At 46.9% G+C, this 22,678-nt stretch overlaps 2 protein-coding genes across 4 annotated transcripts in view; one reads left to right on the top strand and one right to left on the bottom strand.

Moving 5' to 3' along the window:
- SYNGR1 (synaptogyrin 1) overlaps positions 1–3,380 on the bottom strand; it is a 42,191-nt gene extending 38,811 nt beyond the window's left edge. For both annotated transcript variants that reach the window (XM_019544952.1, XM_019544953.1), the window contains exon 1: positions 3,375–3,380. The gene's annotated coding sequence lies outside the window, so the exon portion shown is untranslated. The remainder of the gene's footprint in view (positions 1–3,374) is intronic.
- Positions 3,381–7,971: 4,591 nt separating this feature from the next.
- RPL3 (ribosomal protein L3) lies at positions 7,972–16,568 on the top strand. 2 transcript variants are annotated; one of them, XM_019544950.1, is made up of 10 exons: positions 7,972–7,990; positions 9,663–9,855; positions 10,498–10,666; positions 11,648–11,783; positions 12,707–12,893; positions 13,368–13,528; positions 13,937–14,038; positions 14,707–14,802; positions 15,379–15,498; positions 16,451–16,568. In XM_019544950.1, the coding sequence occupies exons 1-10, from the start codon at positions 7,988–7,990 to the stop codon at positions 16,493–16,495; spliced, it is 1,212 nt and encodes a 403-aa protein (XP_019400495.1). In that variant the 5' UTR covers positions 7,972–7,987; the 3' UTR covers positions 16,496–16,568. The 2 variants fall into 2 exon arrangements, with proteins under 2 accessions (XP_019400495.1, XP_019400494.1); XM_019544949.1 differs by lacking the exon at positions 7,972–7,990 and adding an exon at positions 8,091–8,142.
- Positions 16,569–22,678: the final 6,110 nt, after the last annotated feature.

The following is a 22,678-nucleotide window of genomic DNA, read 5'->3' as shown; positions in this document are numbered from 1 at the left end:
ATAGTGGAAGACTGATTAATGCCTCTTGCTATGGCTAGAAAGGCAGGTGTCTAAATCCAGCTCCTGGCTTATGCCAAATGCCATTCTCAGTCAACACAGCTGTAAAAGCCACTTGAGCTGGGGAATCAAAGGCAGCCAGGTGTGATGGTAGCCACATCACTCCCTTCTATAGCTTTAGCTATAGAAACTGGAATGCCTTATGTCACAGGGTGATGGCACAGTATAGCCCCGAAGGGGAGAAGGGGAACCCCGGGACCCGAAACAAGGCTGGGGAGAGGGGGGAGAAGGAAAGAAACCGACGGACTCCTTACCTGCAGCCGACAACGCAGGAAAACCGGAAGGAGCAGCGGGACCCGCGTGGCTGATTAGCCGCATCTTTTCAAACTACAGCCAGCTGCGATCAATGACGATTGGAGCCGGCACGGGGGCATAAAGAGCGCCCCTACGGAAGACAAGAGAGAGGAGAGCTGGAGACCAGCTAGGAGGGGAGAAAAGCCAGGAGCCTCACGCGGAGGCAAGGGAGAGGCCAGCGGCCAGCCCTGAGGCTGGGACACGTTTCCCTGCATTGGGAAGGGGAACGCCCAGGGAGAGGCGGCAGATGCTCTGGTTGGCGGCGGCGACACCAGGCATAAGGATCCCGAGACTGGATCCTACGCTAGGAGCCACCCCAAAGAGAAGGGAACAGAAGAGGACCCGGCAATCCAGGTGGGATCGGCATGGGTTCTGGGAGCACCCCAGAGTCCATCCTGGCAGGGAACCAAAATACAAGTGGTGAGAGGGGCCGCAGATTCCTGGGTTCTGCCAGGCAGAATCACTCGGCAAGGGACTGAGTGGCCATCAGGGAAACGCAGCACCCAGCCTTAGGGGTGTTGCAGATAGAGGTAAGTAAGGAGAGGACTTTCTCCGGGACAAGGAGTCCAAACTTTGAGTTATAGCCCGGGAGACTTACAGGTTGATCTTTCTTTTATGTTTTGTGGAGTGGCCCACGGTTAGAAGGCCAGGGAAGAACCCTGAGTAGGAATCCTCATCCAGCAGGGTCTAGGCTCAGGACAAGCCTATGGATTCACCACCAGTTCACCTGGGCATCACAAGGTGAGGGTCGGCCCCGGGGATCACCGGCAACTCAGTGTGGCTGGGTATTAGGGCGAGGTGTAGGGGAGGGCAGATCCTTGCAGAAGACCATCACCCCAAGAGTCCCGACACCAGAGAAGCCTAAGTAGTCGACCCCTCCACTGAAGATTCGAGCAAAGTCATGGCAGGCGAGATAGGGGCAGGGACTGCTTCTAAGACCTATCCAATAAGAGACAAAATCTAGGGACGAAGTGCCAGGCAAGACCATACGCCAGAGCCTGAGTAGCACGAGACCTTGTGTTCAAGGCCCGCTGGCGGCACCTTAATTATGCTTGTCCTGTGGATTATGAGACTCCAGAGGACCTTTGACCTTTCTCATGCAAAAGTCCTAACTGAATTCCAGGTCATGGTGTACTAGGCAATGCACAACTAAATATGAGAACATAATCCCTGGAGAGCTCTCAGTCAGCCTGACAGCCAGCTCCTGCTGGGAAAGGGGAGAGGTATTATTTACATCTTTTTAAATTGTAAGAGATGTTCAAATGCTAAAATAATGGGGGTCAGTAAAAAAACTAGATCAATTTTATCATATCAACTTCTCAGTAATCTATGAGGGGGATTGGTTTTTTGTTTGTTTTTTTACAGCACCTGAGCCCTTTGTGCTGTGTGTCTGCAAAATATGAAGAACATTAGTCAAGCTGCTTTTGAGTTCCAGGCCATTACAATTTACCATCAAGCTGGAGGCATTTGGTAGCGCCTCCAGTAGGTAAGTATTAAAACCAACTTCCTTGAGAGTCCCTGCATGCATGCCCCTAACTTTTCAAAAGGAAAATAATTTTATATAACACTAATGCTAACACTAAAAGTCTTGTATATCCTGGAAGTGTGAAGGGAAGTAATCAGACTTTTTTTTAAAGTTGGCAGTGCCTGAAAATGACACAGGGACATTCAGTCAAAATTAAGGTTCGTTTAGAAAATGTAAGGTAAGGATTACATACAGACATTTCTTTAGGAGACTGCCTGTTTTGTGGGTATACTACACTACCTTCCCTTAATCGTTCAATTTCCATACTCTTAAGTGGTTAGTATTTCCAAAATAACATTTCTTGATGTGCTTATGCTTGTGTAGAGCTGACCTAGATTTAAAACTTCACAAAGGATTTATTATGTTAAGTGCTTAGGGTTGCACAGCTTGAAGAGTTAATTTAAGAAAGCATTTGCTGACTTGTATAAGATTTTTTTTGTTATATAAGGAATTCAGGATTTGGTCCTGTGAAGATGTTTCTTGAAAACAAAATATGAGTATAATCAAGGAAGAGAAACAAATTAATTTGAGCTGTTTTATGGAATACTCTGAAGCTGCGGCAGTTCCCCATATCAAACCCTAAAGGTAAATCATGTCAGGAGCACATTGTACTTTTTATAACAGCTTCTGAAAGCTTCTGCCTTTGGAAGAATGCTTTCATTTGTCAGGGTTTGCATCTTTTAATCTCACAAGACAATTTCATATGAGTCATGACCTTATGGATGACATTGCATAAAGCTCCCATCACATGTAGAATCACTGTAATATCATTTCTTCAAGCCCAGCAGCAGCTCCTGGCTCTGCCTCAGTTTCTCCAGTCTCATGTAAGCTGCCAGGGAATGCACCAGCTGTCCGTGTCAATGGACTTTCCCCAAGGACCACTCCTCCCTTCTCTTTTCCAAGGGGCATATTTATTGTTCAAACATAATTCAAGAGACAGAAAAGAAGATAAACCAGGTCCTACTGCTTAGTGCTTCCAAAGGTGCCTGCCTCACCATGCTTCTGCTACAGCATATGTCCCCAGCTGGGGCTTTCACTTAGATGAGATAGCAGGAAGAGCAAGAGAGCATGTAATAAAGAGCATGAAGCATAAAGGGAGAGAGGACAAGGAATAAGAGATACAGAATTAGAGGAGGTCTTCACTTATTAATTACCCCATTCAAGTGGGAAGAGGCTAAGAAGCTCTTGTGAAGACAGAACCAACACCCAGACCTTCTTTGCCCAAACACTTCAGATATTCCAGAGGCTTAAGATACTTTTTACTCCTCACCACAACACACACATTGGCAGACAGCTCTATGTCAGGTAGGGTAGAATCACATCATTAAGCAAGAGAGAGCTGACAGCACTTCCTCTGTGTTCTTCCTCCCTCCATTTTCAATTATCAGCCCAGCTCTCCTGCCCCTCTCTCATTCTGCCCCATATTCCCCCACCACAGCAGTTCCCCTGTTTTACCTTCTTCCTTTTGTCTTCTCTCTGGCTTCCCACTACACTATACCCTCTTCCTGCTTTCCTGCATTCTACATTTGCTTGATTTGTAGGTGGATTCTTGAAGGAAGGTGTGGCCACCATATTATTATTTGTTCTCTAAATCAGGACCTCAGAAGTGAACATCTTGTTCTTAAACCACCCATTATCATTGGGCCTTTGCAAGCACCTACCTTATGCCATTAGGCTCCTCCCTCAAAATCAGGGCTCAAATGTTAGTGGAAGGAGGCCTTTCACACATAAAAGGCTGAAAACAGGTGAGCCATTGCACATCCCCTATTTTATTCATTGACAATAATGGAGAATGCAGAGAGGTAGAGCACAATGAAGACTGTGCAGGCTATCTTGGTCTGCCTCACAGCAGTGCTTCTAGATAACACAGAAAATGGCTTCTTCATTCTCATGCAGCTTTGGAATCTTTCATGTAGAGTGAGTCCTGTGGCCTCCAGTCCATACCTGCCTGGACCCTTACTTTTATTTTCATTGACCACCATAAACCTTAGCATGTCATTGGGGAAGACTGAGGTTGCAGGGCCCTTGAAGCGACTGCTCAAGGGGACCTGAGTAGTGGGGAGGACAGAATTGATGGCATCTAAGGTATTATTCTCAGAGGCAGGATACCACGTGGACCTCCTGTGATAAAAGATGTGGGTGATTCCATACTCCATCAGCAGCAATGACATGTGGAGGACCTCCAACATCCCATCAAGCAATCCAAAGAAGAGTGAGAAGACTGCCTGCCGCATAGCTCTCCACACCACAGTCTTCCAGGCCTTTTTGTTCTCCTGGTAAAAGGCAACCAGACAATGGTAGACCCACTGGCTCACGGATGACAGGAATGCCCAAGCTTCTTGTTTTAGCCGCTCCATCATCTGAATGGTGCATCCTCTAGCACAATGCAGCAGGGCAATGATTAAGTAAAGACAAAGGTCTTTGACTGTTGCCAGGAGCTGCCACAGGGCTTTGCTTGCTAGCATCTCAGCCCAGAGCTTCTTGTACAGAATGAAGAATAAGGCAACCCCCACTTCCAGACTATAGCGCCACAGGATGAAGAGCCCAGTTATGTGGGTGATGACCCACTGAGAGGCTAGGTGTGAGATCACAGTGAGGGGGTGGATCAGTGGCTTGTAGATGGTCATAAGGGTAGATGTCAAGAAGTAGAGTAGCACCAGGTGGACTTGAGTTAGCTCCCAGCTCATTCTGCTGTCTGTCTTGCAGTCTTCTCCCTTATTGGTGTATGGGCACCCAGCCTCCTTGTCTCTGCTCTTTACTGTTCTTAAACTCCAGCCCCTCTGATGTAAAGCTGTAAAGCTCATCTCAAAAAGTCACATCCTGCCCTGACATCTGGCCCCTACATTTGGTTAGGGATACTCCCCTCATATGACTGGGTGATGATAACATAGACAATTGCATCAGCAAGAGGTGGATTGATGAGTCATGCTTGGGGGATCCCAGGGGCTTGAATACATAGGATCCAGCTGTATCTAAGAGGCTAGCGGTATATGTAAATGAAGGGGCAAATGCGGCAGGGATTTTACTGAGGGCCACTTTTGGTACAGTACATTTTCCAATGGAGGGGCTGCCACTAGTAGGATCCCTTCTGACAGGATGTAAGCCCTTGACAAGTTTGCAAAGGGAAAGCTGGATTGCACACATAAGACACACACACAGACTAATGAACCACAGGACAGGGAGGACAGTAAACTGTTTTGTTTTTAAAATCCTTTTCCATTTAGTGAAGTGGTTTGCTAAAGAATAATGGTAGGCCACCAGAATTACCCTGGTGAGCTGTATGTGTTACACTCAGGATGACTCTGGGGGGCCTTTATTTTATCTGGAGAAATATAAGAGAAGCCAAAGCCTCCAAACTATACACCAGTTTATTGGGATATTATTACTCAGGCAACATTACCAAGAGCAGCTGCGTACAGCAAAGAATACACAGACGTATTCACTACCAGGTGGTGAGGACTCTGAATCAGTCCCTATGGTCAAGGCAAGTTCCAAACTCTCACAGCTATGCCTCTGTGCAGAAGAGCTTTATACACTTCAGATTCAAATTTCTGCACTCCTGCCCATTTTCCAGAGATAAGGAGCTCTCGGGCAACTGAGTACGGAGCAGGAAAGCTGTCATGACCTGTGACCATTGTTCTTTTCTGGGTTCACTTTATTAGTATTGGGTGTGATCATCATTGACCTGTGCATCCCAACTCCTTTGAAACTGTCCCTCAAAATCTGCCTTGTCTCATGTGCTAATCATCTTGATCCAAACTGAAGTGCTTCTGGGATCAAAGTATCTGTGAAGAGGAATGTAGTGACACACCAAGCACAGCAAAAAGGAGTGACGGGCATTCAAGACTCCCCAACATAAGCAATGTTAGGCCTGCATGTTGTGCAAACTTAGGAAAAAAGAAGTGTATGGAGTCAAAGTAAACAAGATAAAACACAGGCACTCCTGACCCTAAACATCACTTCTGTCTAGTTTTGTTTGGCAAATGCCTGCCCAAAAAGGAAGGCCTTACAGCAGGGATGTTAAACTCATCTGGTCCTGTGTGCCAACATTCCAATCATCTCTTCTTAGTATCAACTTCAATGGCTTAGTCTTATGTGGAAAATGGAAGATGGCTGTATACCCAAGGATCTCTCTTATGGAGAACTCTTTACAGGAAGATCATGCAGGGATCCGTATCTCTGTTTTAAAGACATTTACAAGAAAATTTGAAGGCAACAAACATCAAGCGAAACAACTGAGAGATTACTGAGGGTCAAAGAGCTTGGAATCAGTGTGTTAAGCATGGAATGAAGGCTTTTGAGGAAAGAAAAGCCCCATGTGCAGAAGAAAAGAAACCTCAGGAGCAACCCTGTACCACATTCAGGGTTGTTCAACGTGAATGTCACATGTGGTAAGTGTGGAAGGGACTCTCTCTCAAGAATTGGTCTCTACGGCCACAATCACAGCTGTGTAATCCCATTGTCTCATGGGACAGACGGATACCTACTGCCTCCAGCAAGGGTGTCAGATGTGTTGCAGGGCTGGTCCACAGGTTGGATCAGGCCCCGCCCACACTGGATCCAGAACATGCAGCAGACACTCCGGCCACTCTGGTATTGTCTGACACATTGTGCCTGCTGCAGGCTGGTCTGAGACTTGTGCTGCAGGTGGCACCTGCCCCAGGCCACCTGGGGTAGGCACTATGTGCAGTGCATATCCTGGGCGGCCTGAAGTGGGTGCCTCATACAGCATGGGTCCTAGATCCTGCACATGGGGCTAGTCCAGCAGGTTACATATGGTGTGTGGGTCCACACTGAGACCCAGGGGTGGCAGTGGGGGCTGTATCTTTGACCCCCTGCTTTGTCACACTTCTGAACGACAATGACCAGATTTCAGCTCAGGTAGGCATTGAGGGTCTTTAACCCTGCCTTATAGGGCCTACAGGCCCCATGTTTTGTGTGTGGGTGTGCTGGGGAAGGCAGCCAAGCCCCTGGGACTGCCAGCTCCAGTGGGTGAAGGCAGGTGAACAGAGAACAGGAGGGAGCAAATAGCTGTATACGGGGAGCAGCTGCAGCTCCTGCCACCAGGGCCACAAGCACACCAAATCAGCCCCAGGCCCCCTCCCGCAGCATTAGGGTTACCATATATCTGGGTTTGCCCAGATATGTCCTCTTTTTGGGTCCTCTGACCTCTGGATGGTCCTTTGAAATACGAACAAGCGTCCAGGATTGCCTCCGCTAGTCCTTTTTTAACATGAATGCTAGCAGGTAGAACTTCATTTCCTGGCTTGCCTCATGGTGAGCATGTTGGGGATCTGAGTTTTCCATTTCCTGCAGAAAAGGGCAGAAAACCCAGTGCTTTTGAGGTGAAAGAAGCAGGGGACACCTCATATGTCTGTGTGCACACATGTGAATGCACATGACCAGTGCACAGCCAGGCAGGGTAGTGGGAGTAGCTCTGGCAGCTGGATACAGGTCAATCTATGGGAAGTTGGGTACTGGACTGTCCAGGGCCCCCAGACTGGGGCGGGGGGCAATGTATGAGCTGAGGCGGGGAGGGGGGGAGAGCCTTCGGGGATGGTGGGGAGCTGTGTGGCCAAGCTGGCTGGGAGATGCTGCCCAAGGTGGCTGCCATGGGAGCCCCAACCCAGGGTGGGGAGGGGTGCCACAGGCCTCCCCTCCTTGTTCCAGCCCGCGATGGGGTGGGACGCACTTTGCCATTGCCAGCACAAGCCGGAGGTGCCGGGTTGAGAGACAACTGCACCCCCACTGTGTCCTTTTCTGGAACCGGAAACCCGGCGCTCCTGAAGAGAGCAGTACGCTGGCAGCCAGCCCAGCAGCCGGCGACGTCAAAAAGGCTCGCGGGCCGGATGGAACAAGAAAGACGCCCCCTTCCTCTGGGGAACGCCTATCACTCGGTCTGCTTCGCCTTTTCAAAAAGTTTAACCCTACCCGCAACTCATAGCACTCACTCGCCCCCTTTCTACCCTCGCGAAGCTTTGAGAAAGCCCGAGCTCGCGCGCATGCGTAGAGGAGGATGGCTCGCGCTGACGTGACTCAGAGAGGGCGGGCCACCTATAAAGAGCGCATGCGCAGCGTGCGTCGCCCCTTCTAACTCGGCTCGTAGGCAGGATGGTGGGTATGAGTAAGGCCGCGTTTTGCCATCGCTCGGGTATCAGCGCCATCCGTATCCCCGCCGCCCTCGCCGCGCCGGGGGCCCTGGGGGAGGCGACGTGGGGGCTATTTCGGGGAGCGGGGCCGGCGGGGTCTGGCTCCGAGACAAGATGGTGGGTATGAGGACGGCCGTGTTTTGCCATCGCCGCCATCCGCATCCCCGCCGCCCTGTCTGCACCCTTCGCCGTGCCTCAGGGGCTCTGGGGGAGGCGACGCGGGGGTTATGTGGGGGAGGGGAGCTGGGGGTGGCTGCGCGAGGCAGTGGGGCCTGGTGCGGCCTAACTTGCTACCGCGTTTCCCTGCGCAGAGCACGGCGGAGCTAGTCCCTGCCACTGCCCAAGTCAAGTCTACGGACTTCTTGGTATCTAAAACTTAAGAAATCCTAATATCTAATATCTTAATATTTAATATCTAACCTTAACCTGACTTGCTGTAACGAGGCTATTGGGTGCTGTAACTAGGCTGCGGCTGCTGAATACTTTTTTTAGGGCCTTGTTCTCTGCCTAGCTGAATGTTGCAGTCTTTTTCCCTCTGTGCCAAGTGGGAGAGTGGCTGAACTGCATGTGGTTGTAAGGATCATGGTTGTTGCAACTGCAACAGTGCTTCAGATGCCCAGGTTGCAGGGTTGGGGGTCTCATGGATGTAAGCAGGGTGTGACCCTTCAGGATGTTTCTTTTGAGCCCTAAAAAGGGGTGCCTCGGCCTTTGAAAGCAGGAAGTTTGAACCGTATAAACAGTTGCAGGTCTAATGTGACGTGCATCATTTGTGGCCCCAAGATGATTAACCCAGAAGTGTATCAAATTTAAGGGGGTGAGATGATTCGGGAAGGTTGTGGAATTTCAGTTATGTTGGGTAGACAGCTACGGACTAGCAAAGTTTGTAATAGCTCTTTATGTACCTCTCTTAAAGCACTTAGAGCTGCTTATTGTGCCATGTCAATACCAGCATGGGTGGGTTACAGGCCTCTGGTTTTGATAGCTGTAATTCTCTGTAACCCAGCTTGGCTCCTGGCTGTTGGGGTGCATGCGCTAAGCTGCCAGGCAAGGGGAAAAGCCTTTTTGCAAATTAGTCCCATTTTGCATCAAAGCATTTTGAGATGAAACTAGATGTAGCTACCTAATGCTGCTTTTTTTCAGTGAACTATATTGATCAGTGGGAATCATTACAAGAGGAGGTCTGTGTGTCTATATCTATATACACAAGGGAAGGTTTCACCAGGGATATGCTTCAGATCTCCACAGTTGCTCTTAAGGAAAGGTATCCAAGTTATAGTTGTATTGGTCTAGAGGAAAAGGCAATTGGGACTTGTAGTAAAGATACCATATATTATTAGACCAACAAGATTTTTTTTGCAAAAAAAATTCTTTAATTGTAAGGTTTTTTTTGTGCCCAAAAGCTTGCAATTAAAGTGTTTTTTGTTGCAAGAATCTTGTTCGTCTAATAAAATATATCATCTCTACTACATGTCCTGATTGTTTGTTAAGGAAAGGAACTTTGTGAAAGGGGCACCCTTGGTATTAGTGCAGTAGCTGCCTAAAAGGCAGCAAGAGAGATTGCTTGACATGCAGTTAGGCCCATATTAGACAGTCAAAGAAAATGGGTATTATAAATGTCTCCTCTTTTCACTCCCTAGTCCCATCGGAAGTTCTCAGCTCCCAGACATGGATCTCTGGGCTTCCTGCCACGCAAGCGCAGTCGTAGACATCGGGGCAAAGTGAAGAGCTTTCCCAAGGATGACCCCAACAAGCCTGTCCACCTCACTGCATTTCTTGGCTACAAGGCTGGCATGACCCACATTGTCCGGGAAGTTGACAGGCCTGGATCCAGTATGTATTTCTCTGGCCTAAGAGGCTGTTTTACAGGTTTCCATTCCCTACTGAAGTGGTGGATTGAAATTTGGTTCCTCAGGTGTTTTGGGGGATAAGTCCCAGCCTGACTTGTAGTCCCTTGCTGTCCTGAGCATGGACTCATTGGCTCTTTTGTGGCTAGGTACAAAAGCCAGCTCTCACTGGCAGGTGCCCAGCTGGTGAAAATGCCCTGTTCTTTGGTAACTGCTGGAATGTGCAGTGACTTTAAGAGGAGTCTGCTATTGATGGACTGTGCCATAACAGGCTGCATATGATGATCTCTTCTCGACGGGCGGACATAAAAAAAATCGCTTCTGGTGATTTTTTTGCTGATTGTCGAGTCCTGAATGTAGTTCTGTTATTGGTTATGGCATGGTTCATTTAGCTTGTCTTTCACACCCAGTCATTAGGTCAGCTCTGGGTTTCAGTGGAGCATCTGTGCACAGGTTATACCTCTGACATTTGTACAGGGGTTAAGTGCCCTTCCCTTTTGGATGCTTGCTGACTGTGGCTTTGTGATGAAGACCTTCTCAGGTGCACACATCATCCAGGGACCAAGTGGTTCACAAGAGGCTTTTATCCATTTTGGGTGCTAACTGATGCTGCATCCGTCTCCCACAGAGGTGAACAAGAAGGAAGTGGTAGAAGCAGTCACTGTAGTAGAGACTCCTCCCATGGTAATTGTGGGTATCGTGGGCTATGTGGAGACTCCTCGTGGCCTCCGTACCTTCAAGACCATCTTTGCTGAGCATATCAGTGATGAGTGCAAGCGTCGCTTCTACAGGAACTGGTAAGAATCAAGGGGGTGTACTCTTCATCAGACCTGTGGAGCCCCCCACTCACTTTCATTTCTGAACTTGTAGGAAGAGTGTTAGGGCACTGTAGCTTCATTGGTGTGAACTGTTCACTTTATGGCTTCCACATCTGAGCTGAAGGTTTAGTTTCATCTGTAGTAAAATGCTGACTGTTCTGGTATAGTTGTAGGTTAATGTGTCACACTGTTCGTAGTAAGGTTTGGAGAGGGAAATACCCTGATAGGAGGCAGGTGTGAATGGACTACCTGTGGTGATCTCTTTTTAACTGTCTGGCATAAGAAAATTGCCTCTGGTACATACTTGTTGCTGACTGTCAGTCTGAGTCCTGAGCAAAGTCCTGGCTTTTTGGGAAAGGGGCTGATTATTCCCCCCCCCATTGCTCTAGCAAGAGCTGCAGGTATGTGTTTTAAGTAAGTTTGCATGCTGTGACTAAGGTTCCAGCAGGTCTTCCAGGTTCTTTACCTGTGAGTTTTAAGGAGGATTTTTTTTTTCTGGATCACATTACTGAATTTGTGTGCTGGGACAAAGCAGCTAGGTGAACGCATTAATGATCTCTTGAGTATTACAGTGGTATCTTACGATGAGACAGAGTTTAGGGTTGGAGGTGATGGATTGCCAAGAATGAAGCCAGGCTAGAGCAGTTAAAAGGGTTGGGGGAGGATTGTTTTTTATCGGCTGAAAAGTGATCAGTAGAATATTTACAAAATTCTGTAAAGCTATGTTTTGTCCATATTAACATGCTTTGGATTAATTCATGGCAGCTCCACTCAGTTTTGGCAACCCTGCCTCTGTCTGACGAGCTCCAGGCTCCGCTTGCCAGTGGAAAAAATTCCTTAGAAGCTGGCAATGAGCCGAAACCAACTTGGGTGGCAGCTCCTTCCGCTCACCCCTCTTCCATGGGGGGATTGATGAAGGGCTGGGCCAAACCCTCTTTCTGCTCTGCTCTGCTCCTGAAGGCACAAGTCCAAGAAGAAGGCCTTCACCAAGTATTGTAAGAAGTGGCAGGATGAGGAGGGCAAAAAGCAGCTGGAGAAAGATTTCAGTAGCATGAAGAAATACTGCCAGGTTATCCGGGTCATAGCTCACACACAGGTGAGTGGACATGTCTACTCCCTAGAGATATGTGCAGGCACAGAGATATGGAGGGGACCTATGGGCACTGTGATCACACAGTGTGCTCAGTTTTCCTTGGATTTCCCCTTCCTAGTCTGCTGCTTACTATTATATTTGGCCCTTCACACCTGTACAGATGCACACATTCACTGCTTACACAGGTATGGGAACTGAATTTGGACTGCTTGGGAGTTTGTATATGAGAGTTGGGATTGGAAAGTCTAGGGCTTTAACCTGTTCTGGTTACCACTTCTGGGTTCTTTTAATCACATTTGAAAATGTATAAATAGTTTTGGATTTCTTTGTATTCTGGCTGTGAAATTCTCTAGTCCTTCTGGGAAATCTTATCAAACTGAATGGCCACTACAGCCAACTATGCAAACATAATGTTTCCCTTCAGAGCCCATTAAATGCTGTGGTTAATCATCCAGAGCAGGGTCACTTATCAGGATTGTGAAGCGCTCTGCTCTGTTGGAGCACTTAACCGGACCCCTACATGCCTGGGAACTGTAACTGGATTTCCTGCATGGCAGCAAATGGAACACGTCTTGTTGCAGTGAAACTAAATATTTCAGAGCTGGTGCTTTGTGGACAGCAAAGATGGAGATGTAGCTCCTGTTTGCATGTTTAATACCCTTTATCCCAGATAGAAGAAAGCATGAGGATTGTGACTGATTGGAATAGTAGGTACTCTTGTGTGACTGCAGTCTGAGGACAGTGGGAAGCACTAGATATTGTTGCATTCCTTTGCATTTTGTTTTTATGCCAGATGATCAGACTTGGGAAACAGTCCTCTAAGGCAAACAGATGATGCAGTGCTTTTGTCTTGGTTACAGGAAAGCTTAGTATTGTCTTTGGGAAGAGGTGTTCAGATTCAAATTCCCTCCCAATCTGTCTTCCAGATGCGCTTGCTTCCCCTGCGACAGAAGAAGTCTCACCTGATGGAGATCCAAGTGAATGGTGGCAGTGTTGCTGAGAAAGTAGACTGGGCTCGAGAGAAGCTAGAACAGCAGGTGCCAGTGTCAACTGTTTTTGGCCAAGATGAGATGATAGATGTCATTGGTGTCACCAAGGGAAAAGGGTACAAAGGTAAATCAAATAGCTGTCTCTTGGATGTTACCAGAATCTGGATTGTAGTGAAGAGAAGATTGTAGTTCAGTGTGGCCTCTCAGTCTCCCCTTGTATGCACAGGGGCCAGCAAGGCATCCCATTATCAGCGTTGCTGTCACTTGTTCTGTGATGAGGTCATGGAATACACGCTGGGCACAGCGTCTGATACCTGTGAGGATTCATTCCATGCTGCCTTCCTTCTGAGAACAGTGCCTGAGTGGATGGTTGGGGAAGTTGGTTAACTCTTTGTGGGTCTTCAGCATATGTGTCTAACCTCTGAAATCCTGACCTGGGGTTCCTTGAACATGTAGGTCTTGAACAGCTGCCCTAAAGGATGTGGATGGTCTGATATCCAGGCTAATTACAAACACTATAATGGGTAGACTACAATGCAGAGCTGTATTGTTAGTCAAGAGGGCCCTGACATTCTGCTGACTTTTTTTTTTTTTCCAGGTGTCACTAGCCGTTGGCACACCAAAAAGCTGCCCCGCAAGACTCACAGGGGTCTGCGCAAGGTAGCCTGTATTGGTGCTTGGCATCCTGCTCGTGTGGCTTTCTCCGTGGCCAGAGCTGGCCAGAAGGGATACCACCACCGTACTGAAATCAATAAGAAGGTAAGAGTCTCTAACTGAGCCTTTGAGGTGCCTTGGAGAACAGTCCTGTTGCTGCAGTGGCTGGTTGGGCTTACTGCACAGGATGTTGCTCTGGCTTTTTAGCCTGGGTGCATTTCTGGGCCAGCAGCTTGTATTTGCAAGTGCTAGATGGTCCTGTGCTGCTGGGGACACAGTGCTAGAAGGGACCAGACTGATAGTTTTGTGCAGCATGCTGTAAAGCAGTGGAGAAAATTTTAATGTTGCTTGGGAAATAAATATTTGGGATTTCTTCTGGGTCAATAGCGTGTCCTATCCTAGTTCAACCTGCAGTGGCTTTATAAAAGCCATAGTTTTAGGGTATCTCTGAGAAGCACCAGCATTATTTCGCTTAGCCCCCTTCAAGTAGAATTCTCCTTTCTTTCATTTTAGATCTACAAGATTGGCCAGGGTTACCAGATCAAGGATGGCAAGCTCATCAAAAACAATGCATCAACTGATTATGATCTGTCTGACAAGAGCATTAACCCTCTGGTGAGTTTTTTCTTCTTGTTGGAAGATTGGGATGTGGACACAATACAGTGTGGTCTTATAAGCTAAATGCAGCTTAAGTGATTGGTTAGATGGGCACTTTTTTAATGGAACAGCTTAGGTATTTCAAGAAATAATGTTATTGATGCATGCAGTATTGCATGCCATCTGTAGCCCTGGGTTTTTGACTGAAGACCTCTCGAGGCCTGTCTTCCTGCATTGTGTTTTTTGAGGGGTAGGGGGCAGAGTTGGTCGTTATTGGTTGTTTTAATTCTTGGGTGCAATGAAAGGAATCTGTCGTACAGCTTGGGGATTTCTTTTGGGAAATGAGGTTTCAGGTAGGGCATAGATTGTGAGACTGTAATAAAGTTGGATGGGTGGATTGGCCAGACCATGTGCTTCCTATAGATTATTTTTTTTTTTTTTTTTTTTTTTTTTTTTTAGTTTGAAGATGTTTTTGTTTGGAGGTGTCAGTTCCAGGGACTCATGCTTACCATGAGGCTGTCCCTTATGGGGAGAGGTGGGGGGTGTTGTATGTGTGGGGACACCTGTCTTGGACATTGGATGCTGGAAAAAGCTAGCCAAGAGTAAACCTAGACCAATATCAGGGGTGCCCTTTAGTTCAGTTTGCTGCATTACAGTGTGCTGACAGACCTCTTTATTTTATTTAGGGAGGTTTTGTCCACTATGGAGAAGTGACCAATGACTTCATCATGCTGAAAGGCTGTGTTGTTGGGACCAAGAAGAGGGTCCTAACCCTGCGTAAGGTAAGCAGTGATACAGACTGTGAAGAGCTCTCTAGCAGGAGCAAGTCAAAATCTTGTAGCTTGTGGATAGAGCAGGGAACCACAATAACCTTTTGTTGTTTGAGTGCATAACCAGCTGAAGAAAGCCTGAAAACTATTTGCAGCCTAAAATGGGCACACTTAAAACTGTTCCTCTACAGATCACTGGCCTGAGGAATTGGGCCCCTTATGGAGCACTTGGCTCTGGGGATGGGATGGGATGAGCTGGCTGGTTAGTTGGCTTCTTATGAAGAACCTCATTAAGTTTGGAAACTCTTGTAGCCATGAAATTACTTGGTAGTAATTTTGTTTTGCCTCTTGCTGAATGATGCTCAACCAGGGTGGCAGGAGCATTAATTAAATGCCACGCAGTTATCAAACTGAATAGCAGCCAAGAGGCAAGGTTCTTTTGTAACAGTTTAGGGAGGTATCCGATTCCTGTGGAAAATATTAGTTGAGAGAAATCGCAGGTGCATAATACATGGGGGCTTGCCTGTTGTGGTTTCAGACTTCATGACTGGGCTGCCACATTTCTCTAATCTTGCATCTTTCCCACAGTCCCTACTTGTGCAGACCAAACGTCGGGCCCTGGAGAAGATTGACTTGAAGTTTATTGACACAACTTCCAAATTTGGTCATGGCCGCTTCCAGACTGCTGAGGAGAAGAAGGCCTTCATGGTAAGGACAAAGTGATCACAGGCCAGCCTTGTTCTCTGTTGCATCCCTTGTGTGTTTGATGTCTGGTGTAGAATCTTGCTTAGAATATTGTATGCCCAGTGACAAAAACCACAGTTATGCATTACATCTGTTACCTGCCAGTTGCATGTGTACCTGTACATCAGTGCTTGGGTTTCTTCTGAAGGGTTTTATGAAATGAACAGTGACAGGATGAACCAGTCTCCCAAGAGGTTCCAAAGGGTTTAAAGAGTAGCATGCAGCTTGTGTACTCATTTCAAGTAGATGGTCCTTACTGTCTATAATTGGTGAGGCTTAAGGAATGCTCCCCCTGCCTAGTGTGGACTGTTCATTGATGAGGCCATGAAACAAGCACTGTACATAGTGTCTGGCATCCATGAGGAAACATTCCATGCTGTCTTCCTTCTGAGAACATCATCTCCCAGGGTACTGAAAAGTCAAGTTCCTTGGTGGTGAGAAATGTTAGGTCTCTGGTCCCCTCCTGAATGCTCAGCTAATGTGCAGAAGAATTCTATTTCTTATTCCTATCTTTTTATACTTAACTGCTCCCCATGAGGAGGAGAAAGCTTAGTAACTGATTAGTACTTGATCATAATGTGTTTAGGTCTTCCACTAGGTGGCACTAGACTTCAAATTATTTAATTGCTAATGTACTGTTCTACCACATAACAACATAGATTTGTCAGCCATCATTCTTATTTCTTGCCAGTTTTTTTTCAAATCCCAACCATGCGTTTAAGCAGAGTTGCACCTGAGAGGCTTGAGTATTATCTTCCTTCAAAACAAAAGAAAATCATAGTCTCTTAGTACACTGTTCTGGGAGGCAGTGTTGCTCCATTGGTGAGAGAGGAGGCTAATTCTGCTAGTTAGACCTGCCCTGTAATTGCTTGTATCACATTTATTTATTTATTTATTTATTTATTTATTTTTGCAGGGACCACTTAAAAAAGATCGGATTGCTAAAGAGGAGACAGCCTAATGCCTGGAAGGGCCTTGCCCTGCTCTGTGGCCTGTGTACTTTCAGATCAATAAAGCCAGTAATTAAAAAAAAACAAAAAAAACCCCAATCCTCTCCTTTTTTTGTTTTATGAATGGCTGGGTGAAATATGCTGTTGTGCATTCTTCTCCATTAAAACAAGTTTACACTGATGATATGTCCTGTTGCCTCAAAGCCAGAAAGCTCATCTAATTGCTTCCCAGTTGTGTTGCTTGGTCAAGTAAAAGATACAGCCAAAGAAACCCTTCTTTCTTTTGCCCCCTATAGAAAGTGCTCTTTGTGTGTAATGACAGTGGAAGTCTTGAGGGTCAAGTTTCCCTGCCTTGGGTGGGCCACCTCTGGGTGTACAGAGGGAATTTTCCTTGGTGCTTTACTGCCACTCGTCTATCTGCCATAGTTAAAGGATATGCTTGTGGGCACTGCAGTATAAAAACGGACAGATCTCTTCTGCCTTGTTAACATTTTTGGGGAACTTCTTAGTACCTTGATAACAGAAGTGTATATAGTCTTATCAGTAATGGGTGTTAAGCACAGAGGCAGAGCAGGCCTACCCACCACCTTTCTCCAATGTGAGAAGTAGAGGGACTGAAGAAGGTGTGATGACACTGACCTGTAACATCCTAGTACTCTACCAAGAAGCTTCCTTGAATTATGACTTCAATCCCCAAAGACAATCCTTGGATAACGGAGCTTGCAAGGCAAATAGCATTGCAACAAAATATGATAACCTGAAAATGCTTTATATATACCTTCCTAGATCAGAGTTGAGTTTCCATGGTAACAGCTGATGTCACTAGCACTCAGCTGGGAACAAGGAGAACTGTCCTGCACATTGTGTTCTGAGGTGTTGGGTATGCTATCAGTTAACAAAGGAGAAGCAGAGTAAAGCAGTTGATATAACATTTCCTATCTGTGACATCAATTTAATTCTGAGTCTATGTTCTTGTTTAAAAGTTTATCACTGCAGCTTGTTCAAAATCTAATGCAACTAAAATAGTTGGGGTAGGAGGCTGTGACATTTCCACGTTAGTCTGCCTGACAAATGGGTAAGAGAATAGCACATTTTTGGATAATCCACTTGTGTGGATCTTTGCCAGAGCAGAGTGGCTGTTTAAGCCAGTGGGGATTTGCCTTTGGCAGGTGTGTCACACTTTAAGCCCTGTGCCCTACTGGAGTGCTACTGATCCTCTTCCCTGCCTGCTCTGCTTTCTGCTCCCTGCATGATCTGCCCTACTTTGTCTCTGACTTGCCACTGTGCTGCCTGCCTCTTCTCCAAGCTGCTGCTGTGGTGCAGGTTGGCTGCCCCTGGTTTATTTGGCATTGGTTCAATTTCTATACCCTGCTGATAGTTGATACTTATGGGCAAGGATTTCTTAGGGTGATATCGTCTATTGGACAGCTGCATAGTTGGGATCATTAGGCTTTCAGATGCAAGACCCTCTGGGGCTTACACATTTGCTACCTAGATTTCATAGACAGTAGGGCTGGAAGGGACCTCAAGATCATCAAGCCCAGCCCCAAGGGCAGGAAGTCGGCTGGGGTCATAGGGTCCCAGCAAGATAAGCATCCAATCTACTCTTGAAGGTGTTCAGTGTAGGTGCTTGAATCGCCTCTGATGGCAGACCTTGGGGGCTTGGACAGTAAAGAAATTCTTTGTCCAGCCTGAAATGGTCTTGCAGTAGTTTATAACCTGTTGAAGTCTTGAGTGCGTATTGGACCTGAACTAAGCAATGCATTTATGGGAGCTCTGATGTAGCAGAGGCATCTGGTGCCTGTATAGCCCTGGACTGCTAGGGTCTTTAAGTTGTACTTCAGGCTGCAAGCTCATCACAGTTGCAGGTTGAGAAGAAAAATGTCCCTCCCTGGTTGCAGATCGAGAAGAATTAGTCCTGCAATACTTTCTTTGTACCCAAAGTCAGCAACAAATGAAAGCAGAGCTTGGGCAAGGGTGGGATTTCTGTTGACTTCTGGTATCTCAATTAGCCCTCTTGAAATGGAGAGAGGGAAGAGATTACTCACCCTGGATGAGTTCACAGGGACCAGCCAAAGGGGACTGAGGGCATTTTTTTTCCTGCCTTCAAAGAGCTGCAAGATACTTTTTGCAATATTCTGTTTAGTATGGGGAAACTCAGTCCTAGTGACTGGAAAAATTAGTGAAATTGAGCTCACTGGACAGTTGAGCAGTTGTCTGGGAAGGGATTTTTCCATCAGGTTTTTAGCATCAATTTAACTTAATTGACAAAAAAAAGCCCATTTTGACAAGCAAGGGATTTTTAGTGATACTTTAAATTAGACTGGTTGTATAGTTTGGAGAGATGTGGGACAAACTTTTAAGAACAAAGTTCTTCAGAACGAGGGCAGTTCTTCAGAACTATGTAGTTGGTTCAATAAAAGATAACACTAACAGCCCCTGCTGGCATATATCCTGATTCATTATGGCTACAAGAAAATTTTGAGAAGGGAATGTTTTTGTTAACATTTAGCACCTCCTATGCATCCGAAGTGAGAGAACGTGCTTCAAGCATGTGACACCTCAGAGCTACTCCAGCACAGCCAACAGGCTAGGGCTGGCATCAAATTCTTCTTTCTACAGTTGATTAAAACAAATGTTCCAGGCATCTATAAATCTTCATCTGAGAGGCAAAAGGCTCGCTTGCTGCAGGTCCCCTTTAAATAGGCAACTCCAGGTGCATTTTCAGGCCAGCACTGTAGTGGACAGATGTATCACAAGAGGGTGCTCTTTGCTCTGGAGCTGAATAATCATGCATAAAGTTGTGATGCCATTTTTGTTTTGGAGGAATTCAGTGCTAGGGCTGGGGGAGTAGGGGGTTGGTCCTTGGATGTTCAGTGTGAAGACATGACTCTTTTTCAATGTCTGGATTTGCTGCAAGCTGAGAGGTATGGAATGGGGTCACACTTCCCTGCCTTTCTGAGACGGCGGTCTTCAATATAAACCTCTTTGGGATCCTCATGTAGGCAGCACTGTGGAAATGCAGCGTAAGCTGCACAGCCTGGGAAAGCTTTGAGTTCTGAGAAGGAACTAGGCTAGCAGTCCTGTCAGCACTGTCCCTTTGCTGTCAGTGCATGGGTTTGTCTAGCAGACATCCCCCCGCAAGCCTTTCCTGATTCTGCTATAGTGTCTGCATCCTGTGATTTGGACTCGGTACCCATAGCAACAAGCACCAGTCAATGGGGGTCACAGATCAGGGCTGCTCAGCAGACTCAGACTGGAGGAGTAAACAAATGGTTTCTAAGCCCTAAAGCTGTGAGAGCTGGCAAGCAGGACAGGAGTCAGATTGGTTTTTCACTGTTGTTTGCTACTCTCTTTTGTTAAACTTGCTCTGTTATGCAAGTCCCTTCTTAAGGAAATGAGCTCTTTGCCCTTCTCAAGCCCTCTTAAGTGCCTTGCAAACACTAATCTAATGAACCTCCTTTCCCTAGGAACAGGTGGATGTTTTCTCCAGTTATGCAGCAGGAAGACTCTGAGACATGGCTGGGCTACAGGACTTGCAAAAGGTCCCGTGCAGTCAAAAAGAGATCCCTGGGCTCCTAGCACCCAGCCTTTTCCTCTCATCACTGGGCATAGCCTCTCTCTATGCGAAGTGCTGTGGCAATCCAGACCTTGGACTTCATGCCTCCTACCTTTTCAGGTCGGTGGTATCCACAGTCCCAGGTCCCAGGCTTCCAGTGCATTAGCACAGCAAAGTCACAATGCACTACCATCCCTGGGCCTCTCTAAGGATGCTAGTGCATTTGTTAGTCTTGCTGAGACACATCTGTCCTAGGAGCCTTAGCTCCTTCCCTCCTTAGAGATGAAACAAAAAGCAGCTGCAGATTTTTAGTGAAGACTTTAAAAGCATTGGAGCCTGCCTCAGGGGACTCAGGTCTGAGGGCTTTGCTCCCACAATTAGTTACACAAGTGGCCCAGGTGAGACACTTGCAGTTCACCCAGGCCTCTGCCTTTGATCAGTGTGACAGGAGGAGGGATTCAAATATGCTGAACATGGAAGAGGAGTTTATTAATATGCCCACAGGGGATGCGACTGGGTTCATGCAACACGTGGCTGTGCTTTTGTGTTGGTTTAAGGCCAAGTGTGTATTTTGACATGTCTCGTTTGGTAGCTTGGTTTGGGCACGTTTGAAACTGCTGCTCCTCAGTCCCATTGTGAGCAGTACTGCAGCAGCACCCAGAGGCAGTGGGGATCTGGGCCATATTGCATTGCTGAGCGCACATTGTAAGAGACAGTTTCTGCCCTTGAATCCAGGCCCAAGTCCCTGCACCTGTGCCTTCATCATAAGATCTTCCTTCTTCTTTCCCAATGGTCCTTCTGTCCCCCTCCAGTTTTTTCTCGTGTTCTCAGGAGAGCCCCCATCCTCCTGCTCTTGCTCTCCACATTTGCCTCATAACTGATTCCTTAGCCTGTTCTGACCCGGTCTCTATTTCTGCCGTTCCTCTGTTCTCATTTGAGTGGCACTTTCAGTTGCGCTGTTGGGGAAACTCCCTTCTGTGGAGTCATTTCTGCTTTCTTTAGCTCACCTCTGTTTCCTTTTAATTCATAATTCTGATTTTCTCTTCCCCTTAAACGGAGACAAGTCACTTAGTAGGCATTAAAAACAGAATTAAAACATTACCTGCTGCGTAAGGATAAAAATGTCTAAGGGCTAATCAGCTCACACACCTCAAGCCATTAGCAATCTACTAATGTGATGTAACTGCTATTCTACAACTCCTGCCCTTATGTGTAACTAAGTATCCTTAATGGCAGCTTTATACTTTGCCTGGTCCCTACTGATCCCTACTGGAAAGAGGATCCTGGATTAGGAGAACCACTGGTGTGATCCTGCATAGCAATTCCTGCACATCCTGTGAGACACTTGAGAGAAGATGTGTATACATGGAGGCTATATACCAAAGGACTGTGTGGCAAATGGTGCTTGATCTGGTCCTGTCCTTGTGAAAAGCATCTGCCCAGCTGTGGTGATATCTTTGTGGGATATAGCTAGGACAAGGAATCTGATTTGCACTGAGATGGCATCAGTTATCCCAGGAGTTTCTTGGAAGGTCGCCTAGGAAGGCATGATCATTCCCCATGGTGTGTGGTCAGCTGGCAGGTATTGAGTGGAGGACAGGCTGCAGGCTGTCTGCAGTGTCCCTTGTGGCCATTTGGTTGGAGCACAGAAAACTTGACGTTCTTCTTCCGCCCCCGTCCTCCTCCAAGAGCATTTTTCTCAGGTACTGGTGTTTTCTATGCACTAATTCAGGTGCTCCATGTTAAACATGGGGGAAGCCCTAAACATTGGGTTTGGTGTGATCCCAGGTTGGAAAAAAATGGTAGCTTCAAACACTGCCTTGTGTGAAAAGCAAACACTTTTGGATGAGCTGAAGTGATTGAGATGGGGAGAAAGAATGCAGGACTTCCCCCAGTTCCTGCATCCCTTTTGGTCACATGGTTGAAGTGGCTGGAACACCCCCACGCTGGGAACTGGCCCCCCAAATTTACTGACTCAGCAGCATGTGTTGTGAACTTGACGGGGGCCACCAGTAGGGAGGAGAATGCAATATCACTCTCTTTAGCTGGCCTGTCTGATGATTTGGCTTGTAGGGCAGCTTCACCACTGGCTAAGATTGCTGTTTGGTTCAGACACAGTCAGCCACACTTACTAAATTCATGCACAGGCTGACAGCAACTGGATGGAGCCAAATAGGGACCGATTTTGGAAACTACATGCACACCTTCATGGCAACTGAGTTGCAAGCCTGCCTTGCTACTCTACTCCTGCACCCTACAAAGGTACAATTCCCCACAGGAAGCAACAGCACATATATGTGTACCTTGGAGTTCTCCTGGCAAGACAATGCTCACTGTGGACCTTGCATTTATAGTTTCATAGTTTCTAGCGTCAGAAGGGACCTGAGTAGATCATCTAGTCCGACCCCCTGCCATGGCAGGAAAGAGTACTGGGGTCAAACGACCCCAGCACGGTGTTCATCAAGCCTCTTCTTAAAGACCCCCAGGGTAGGAGCCAGCACCACTTCCCTTGGAAGTTGGTTCCAGCTCCTAGGTACTCTAACTGTGAAGTAGTTCTTGCGGATGTCTAATCTAAATCTACTCTCCAATAATTTGTGTCCATTATTCCTTGTTATGCCAGGGGGCGCTAGGGGAA

This window comes from Crocodylus porosus, unplaced genomic scaffold, assembly GCF_001723895.1.
Source record: "Crocodylus porosus isolate Cpor-Errol unplaced genomic scaffold, CroPor_comp1, whole genome shotgun sequence".
In the NCBI taxonomy this organism is placed as follows: domain Eukaryota; kingdom Metazoa; phylum Chordata; order Crocodylia; family Crocodylidae; genus Crocodylus; species Crocodylus porosus.
This window is presented reverse-complemented; position numbering and strand designations above follow the sequence as displayed.

Bases quoted from the DNA above. Each gene is read 5' to 3' on its own strand.
- RPL3 (XM_019544950.1), top strand. The intron at 14,039-14,706 runs GTGAGTTTTTTC...TATTTTATTTAG, and splicing joins ACAAGAGCATTAACCCTCTG to GGAGGTTTTGTCCACTATGG. The intron at 15,499-16,450 runs GTAAGGACAAAG...TTATTTTTGCAG, and splicing joins AGGAGAAGAAGGCCTTCATG to GGACCACTTAAAAAAGATCG.